This window comes from Trypanosoma equiperdum (assembly GCF_001457755.1).
Source record: "Trypanosoma equiperdum strain OVI genome assembly, contig: ctg_1951, whole genome shotgun sequence".
NCBI classification, from domain to species: domain Eukaryota; phylum Euglenozoa; class Kinetoplastea; order Trypanosomatida; family Trypanosomatidae; genus Trypanosoma; species Trypanosoma equiperdum.
The window spans coordinates 1-7210 of record NW_027124006.1 but is presented as its reverse complement, the minus strand read 5'-3'; the positions used below and the strand labels follow the sequence as shown (position 1 = coordinate 7210).

Sequence of the window (7210 nt, the reverse complement as noted above, 5' to 3'; positions counted from 1 at the left end):
GGGGGGGGGGAGTAGAGGGAGAAAGGATAAAAGAAGGGTGTAGCAAGGACGGTTCAAAATAGCAGCTCCCCGCCCCTGTATTCACAGCCTGCCCGTCCGGAACGTATATGACTGCATGTCAGTATCTGTGTGAGTTTCTCGTGACATGAAAGATGGGGCTGGGCGGAAGTTGCTGTAGCACCACGTGAACCGTGGGTGAGAAAGACAAAAACAGCTCAGTATCGCCCGACTGGCTTCCGGATCCTCCGCATCTCGGTTGTCATTCATTTTTTTTATTTTTATTTGTTTTCCATCGGCAGACGCTAGAGAGAGATTTGTGAGGATTGTAGAAGCGAAGGGAGAGGAGCGATGGTACATTTCCAAGTATTAACGACTGCGTGGGTGGTGGTAAATGACAGTGAGGCTCCATGGGTTGAGGAGAAAAAGAGAGAACATGGAAAAGTGCTAGTTGTAGTTGAGCTATGGAGAGCACATTCTCAAGTGTTACGCACGTTTAGCCGCGTAAACTTTTGTTGTTTTAGAGTACGCATGCTTCGCTTCCATCACTTCCGCAGTCATCGCTTTCTTTGCCTTTTGTTGCACAGCTTCATTTGTTGATTTTGCGACTGCAAATAATGTGTAACTCAGCGGACGCGTCGTCCAAAGGAAAAAAAAAACAACAACAACTCAGGGGCGCAAGAAAGCGAGACTCGCTGCCGTTTTCGTTGGTGTGCGGTGGATTGAATAAACTCTTTGCAATCAGGAAGGTGTGTGTATCAGTCTCAGTTTTATCCTCCTCACTACATGCTCATGTAGAGCTATTGCTTCGGTGTTTCGGGAGGGGGTAATGTTTTATTCTCCCTTTTGGCGTTGTTCTGGTTTCCAATCTGCAGAGAGAATCTTTTGTTGCCGCAACCGTTAACGATCTTTGATTCGCATGAATATTACCGATGAACGGTGATACATTCGTAGTTGTTTGTTCTTTTATGTGTTTCATACTGAGAGCAGGTACCTATGAATTGCTTACAGCTAAGAGTAGTGTCAATTCGCAACGAAAGGGTGTAGTCGGTGGAAAATAAAGCGTGGGTAGCTCGTTTGGTTTGGGAAGGACTCGCCGATGGCAAACTGTACGACTCAGGCATCCGATGAGGAGAATGGTTTGGCGTTTCTGTGTTGGCGTCGTTGCTTGTCGCTGCTCCTTCCCTCCCACTGCGCAGTGCAAGGGAAGACCGTTGACGAGATGTGGATGCGGTACATTTTTGACCGATACACGGAGCCACAAAGGTACTATCACACAATGGCACATGTTGAAGAGATGTTGAATTACTTTCTTCAATACCAGAAGGGAACCCGCCCAGATCATAGGCTGCCAGAGGACGGTGCGAGGTGTCTCGCTTTGGAACTTGCGGTACTGTTCCATGATGTTGTGTACGACCCGAAGCGCGGTGACAACGAGGAGTGCAGCGCAGATTGGTTCTCTGCCTTCTGGGAGGAGTGCCGAGAATTGGCTGTTTCATGGGAAACTAAGATGACAAGTGGAGACGATCGGTTACAGCAGCAGCAGAGGGAGAAGTTGATATGGCACAACGCCAAGGCCGCTATGGACATTAAGATGACAGTGGTGGATTTTATTCTCCGTACGAAGCACCACATGTCTGTCGAACCGTGTTACAGGAGAGACTTGCCTGGCGGGGGCGAGGGCGCTTTGGAGACGGGAAACCCACCACCGGATCTTCATTTGTTTCTTGACCTCGACTTGGCAATCCTTGGAAGTGAAGCCGACAGGTACATGCGGTATGCGAGTGATGTGAGACGAGAATACGCGTGGTACAGCGATGAAGAATTTTCGCGGGGTCGCATTGCCTTTTTACAAGGGTTTCTGAATTACCCGCAGTGGTACAAAACTAAATATTTTTGCGATGCGATGGAGGAAACGGCGAGAGCCAACGTAACGGCAGAGCTAAAGTTGTTGGAGGAACGGCTTGGGAGAACCGCGTAATTCCTTGTGTTCATTTCGTCTGTGCGCGTGGGCTAGGGTTTGCTCCTGCGTTTCGTCAGTTATTTTCCCACAGCCCTGCCACTTGCATCAAAACAGAACCCATTCAGTTTGGTGACTTATTTTACCTCGTTATGCTTGACTTTTGGCTCTAACGCGTTATCTTTGCATTGCGTTGTAGTAATTGTGGCTTCTCGTTGCCCTCTTCCAGGCGTTTCTGCGCAGCGTGTAGCTCGTGATGTAGGGCGCAAGCTTTCGATCCCTCCCACACATCTGTCTGTTTCTTCATAACGGCTTCTTACAATTATATGCTCTCGTTCTCCTTTGTCTACATTCCCCCCCCATTGCTAACTCATTGCCGTCGTTTGATGATAACCACCGTCCTGTCCACCATCTTTATTGTGATGCGTGGGGAAATAGACTCCATTAACGCACAATTGTATTCGATAACAGCAGTATGTCTGAGTTCCAAAGGTTTGTTAAGCTTCTTGAGCAGACAGATGGCCGCGACAAGATTCTAAAGGCATTTTCTGGTGTCTTTAAGGCACTTGGCTCCCTCGACACCTGTCAGAGCCGCTCAAGTGCGTTTGGCGCCGTCGGGAAGTCTATTGGAGACGCCCGTTGTCTCCTTCGTATGGCGAAGTGGGTGGGTGATGTGCCCAAGATGCAGAATACCATTCAGGATTGCAGGGCAAAGGGCAAGGTCAACATGAAAGAGGTCTTGAAGTTCCTCCGCGTGCTGTGCAACTTCCTCTATGTGCTCGGCGACAATGTGGCCTTCGTCGCCCGCTACAATTTGTTGGCTTTGCGGCACAAGAGCATCCACCTAAAGGCAAAAACAGCGCAATTCTGGGGATTCTTCCTTGCCGCTGTGCTTGATGTTGTTGCCCTTTACGGTGCGCTTCAGAAGCGTGCGAGTGACCCCGCCACAAGCAAGAAGGAGATGAAGGCAGCACTTATCAGTTTCGTAAAGGATGCCTCGGACACCCTCGTAACAATGGCCTTTGTTGGTTACCTCCGTGAAGTCTGGCGACCCAGCGCGACAACTTCTGGAGCTCTCACTGCAGTTGCTGGTGGTGTTGCAACGTATTTGAACTGGAACAAGATCAAATAGACAAGGGTCACAGGCTGCCAGCCGCCGGAAACTGGCTGCTGCGCGATGTGAAAAGGAGAGAAGAAAAGTGAAAAAAACATAAAGGAAGAAAGGGTTATTGATAGCGGCAATACGCGTTCACGCCAATTTGCAAGTAGGTGCTAGGCACTGGAGGGGGTGAATAAACGGGTGAGAAAGCAGCAAAGAGACAATGTTTATATATATATATATATGTTCATCATCCCGAGTTGTGATGCAACGCCTAGAGGAAAGGATGAGGTGGAAGTGTCCGCTCGCATGCGCATATTTATTTACTCATTTTTTTTATAATTAACTTAAACAAGAGAAGGGATCCCCCGTTCATTCTCCAAATATATTTGGAGTGGGGTCTGGTCATGAGAGAGTGCTTTTCTCACTGTTTTGTTCATTTTTCTTTACCCACTCTTAGCTGACTCCAAAAAAAAAACTTGGAGCGAGGAGAAAGAAAAAGAGGGGGGTGATAGGGGATAGTGGGGGGAAGAGAGTAAAATGTGCAGTGAGAAGGCCACCAGAACCGAAATGAGTAATGTAAAGGAGAGACCTGTGGAGTGTGGGAATGGGGTACTCCACACAGATAGATAAGTGGCCACAGACCGGCCACTCGTCGGTGTGTGCGGGTAGTGTATGATATGCCGCTGCAGGCAAACTGAAAGCAAAAAAATTAACGGAGATATCCCAATAAGGACAAATATGGAAACAACGACATCTTCTTTTTCCTTTCCTTTACTTCTAAGAAGCTGCGAAGGTATGCAAGGATAGTTATGAACGAGAAGGGAAGGTTCTCAAGGTGCGACATCTATGTGTCTAATATCATTCCATCATGCGCGCAGCTTCGCAGGTAAACGTTGGGAGAGGGAGAAGTGAGGCTATGGGAGAACGGTGCAGCTCCAGCAACTGCTGGAGCTGCAGTGTATGTGCTTGCATCTTTGATCCTTCGTGTTTCCGTGTAACGCTGCGAAACTTTTCTCGGTACCCCACCCTTTTTTTTGTTGTTGTACCGGCTTCATTAAGGTTGCGTGCTGAAGACCTCTTAAGTTTTGAGATGTGGAAACTGGACGGCGTGCTCGGCAATTGGCGGTATTGCCTCCAGCACGCGGCCAGCTTTATGCATTGGCTCCCTCCTCCTCTATCATCACCATCTTTATGGCTAACACTTTTGGAGATTGCGTGTTAATGATGTTCTTGTCCTTTTGGTTGCCTCTTAGTGCTGGCTGCTTATTCTGTCGGTTGATGCAATTTCGTACATGCTTTATTATTGTGGTGATGTTAGTGGAAGTACTTCCCACGCCGGTTGCCGGTTAACTTTAAATGCCCCATTCCTCTTCCTGTTCATATTGTTATCTTTACATCATCGTTTTGCTTTCGTATTTTTTTGTTCGTAGGACCGCTGTCTGGTAAGTACAGATTAATTCGAGCGAACGTGGGGGCGACAACGGGTGGGTCGGGGCTATGTAAGGCCAGGTGCTAGACTTCTCCGCATCGGCAGTGTGTTAAAGAGCACGGTTTCTTACATCGTGGAAGGATGTGGGATTGTCGCTACCCTTGTTAATGAATTTCATCTTGCACACAGTTTTTTCGAAGTTGTTTTGTTAACCTTTCTTACGTATATTCGGCCGCAATCTTTTTAAAAAGTGTTTTCCACTCCCTCCACCGCCTTCATTCATTTCTCCACGCCCACCGGCAACATAGCTGTAGCGGTTTTGTGATCGGAGGTTGAGAGTTCTGTTGCCTAGTGGATGCGAGAGGTTGCGCAATGGCGTCGTTAGCAGCAAAAAAAGACGGAGGTGACATCAATGGGGGCCCGTCTGAGGAAGAGGATCAGCTCCAACAACTCTTAGGGACTTCTTGTTGTGTTAATCTCAGCGACTCCACGGTGAAGCGTGGTTTTCTGTTGGAAGTGCGATACCTCTGGCTGCCCAGGTTGCTAAGTGGTAACGGCACTACTGGTGTAGCTCCACAACTCTATGGGTTTGTGCGCATAAAGGACGCGGACCACCGTATTAGTGGCTGGTTCCCCATTGACTGTATTGACCTTAAGGAAACTGGAGGGGCTAATGGAGCTACGAGTTGCGGCAGCAGCTACCCTACGAACAGCGCAGCTTACAACTCAATGGTGGTAGCAAAGAGCAAAATCACGCATCCCATAATTAGTCCGGTATACCGGGAGGTTACACCGGGAATGGTACGGACCCGCCGTGAGGGGAAGCAGCTCGACTTCTTTGAGGAACGCCTCCTCCGCGACTGCCGGACTCCCACCACAGTGCGATACTTCATATACCTGTGTAAGTTTGCCTTTCCTCCCTGGTACTATGCGCCTTATGGTATGCTGAATCGCGAATACGATCCTTTAGCACCTTTAAGCGACGCAGAGCGGGAGGCGTTACGTTTCACTGAGGGGAGCACCAATGAAAGCATTGATACTAACCCTTTCATTCGAGATGCTTACCTTTGCCCGTTCTCCCTCCGTATATATAGTACCTTCGAGCAGATGCAGCACGAAACCCTAAGATATCGCGCTGGTCACTTGCACCCCCCCGGACTTGAGATTTATCGGGACGACACCCGTGGGTTTTCCATGTTCGAGGTGAATGGGAGTCGTCACGTCACGTACTGCCGTCACTTGTTCTTGTTAGGGAAGTCGTTCCTTGAGAACAAGTTGGCCGGACATGACGTACACAACTACTACTTTTATGTTGTGTGCCTTCATCATCGGCACTATCCACACTACACGGATGACACCTCCGCTATGTATTTTGTTGGGTATTTCACATGGGAGAAGCAGGTGACTGACAACAATCTGGCATGCATCGTCACTTTACCATACTTTATGGGTGGGGGAGCCTCATCGGGACAACAGAAGGACTTAAGCGATGATCGCGGCCCAGTTGGGGCAGACACTGCCTCCCGTGAAGGGGACACACCCAAATTAGGTCATTTTGGGCAATTCATGATCGCTGCGAGCTACGAACTGGCTTACAGGAGGAAGAATGTTGGCTCCCCAGAAAAACCACTCACAGACTTGGGAGCAGCTGCCTACGACCGCTACTGGAAACGTGTTCTCATAAAGTGGATGCACACGTTACTGGAGGGTAACGCCGCAGCAATTACCGTTGACGACGACGCCGGTGATGATGGTCAGTCTGTAACGATTGTGGTGGCCCATGAGAACGAGGCGAAAATGGCGGCCCCGGGGGCCTTAAAGCGACCGCGTCCCGGCACCACTGATGGGAGCGGCTGCGCGGAGGCGGTGCGGGGTGCACGTGTGGCCGAGGGAGACACCCTGGTGGACACAACCGTTCGGAGTATAGCCAAGCAAGTACGGTTGGAAGAGGCGGATGTGCTGCGAACTTTGTTACAAATGGGTATTCTTCACCTTAATGCAGAGGATAGAAGTATGCGCGTCGTCATCCCCGTCTCTTTTGTCAACAGAGAGTACGGTAAAATGAAAAAGTGGGCACATGACATGACGCGCGCTGAATTTGACCCCAAACTGCTCACTGGCCGTGGCGGGCCTGCCTGGCTTGTTAACACACCATCGCCGCGTCGGCACAATCAGCACCAGAGCTGATGTGTCGTCCCTCCCACAATATAAATGGTCTTTTATTTCTAACTTACCTTTCCCAGAGTCAGTGCTTCTGCGGTTTCTGTCTTACTCGTGGGTGTATGACTGCCTCTGTGTGACCTCCATTTCCCACACAAATTATTGCGGCTGCGTTGCACCCCTTTTATAAATTACATTTATGCCATCCGTGTCCTTCTTTTTATCAATGTCCCTACCTCACTCTTCTATTCACTATTGTTTCATTCCTTGCGGTAGCATCGTCAGATTTTGCACTAGTGTAAAAAGAAAAATAACACAAATTTATTACCGGCAAGAAGGCTTACAAAATCCGGTGCACACCGCTTCTTAATTAAAAAAAAATACTCATATAGATATATCCAGAGGGGTTCTACGAACCATACACATCATATACACAACCCTCATCAGTATAAACAAAAAAATTACTAAGAACCAACCGAAACAGAGTTACTACGTCAGACATAAATATTCAGACAAAGTACCACATTAAGTGTTGGGAGTGCTCAGTTGGGGAGGCAACTGA

The 7210-nt window shown here is 48.7% G+C and overlaps 3 protein-coding genes across 3 annotated transcripts; all 3 read left to right on the top strand.

Moving 5' to 3' along the window:
- Window positions 1-1096: 1096 nt before the first annotated feature.
- Window positions 1097-1978, top strand: TEOVI_000851900 (hd phosphohydrolase family protein; the record flags this gene model as incomplete). The annotated part of the gene is made up of 1 exon (XM_067223749.1): window positions 1097-1978. The coding sequence occupies one exon, from the start codon at window positions 1097-1099 to the stop codon at window positions 1976-1978; it is 882 nt and encodes a 293-aa protein (XP_067079850.1).
- Window positions 1979-2432: 454 nt separating this feature from the next.
- TEOVI_000851800 (glycosomal membrane protein) lies at window positions 2433-3089 on the top strand (the record flags this gene model as incomplete). The annotated part of the gene is made up of 1 exon (XM_067223748.1): window positions 2433-3089. The coding sequence occupies one exon, from the start codon at window positions 2433-2435 to the stop codon at window positions 3087-3089; it is 657 nt and encodes a 218-aa protein (XP_067079849.1).
- A 1771-nt stretch (window positions 3090-4860) lies between these two features.
- Window positions 4861-6675, top strand: TEOVI_000851700 (histone acetyltransferase, putative; the record flags this gene model as incomplete). The annotated part of the gene is made up of 1 exon (XM_067223747.1): window positions 4861-6675. One exon carries the CDS (start codon window positions 4861-4863, stop codon window positions 6673-6675), a length of 1815 nt encoding a protein of 604 aa, XP_067079848.1.
- Between the last annotated feature and the right edge of the window lie 535 nt (window positions 6676-7210).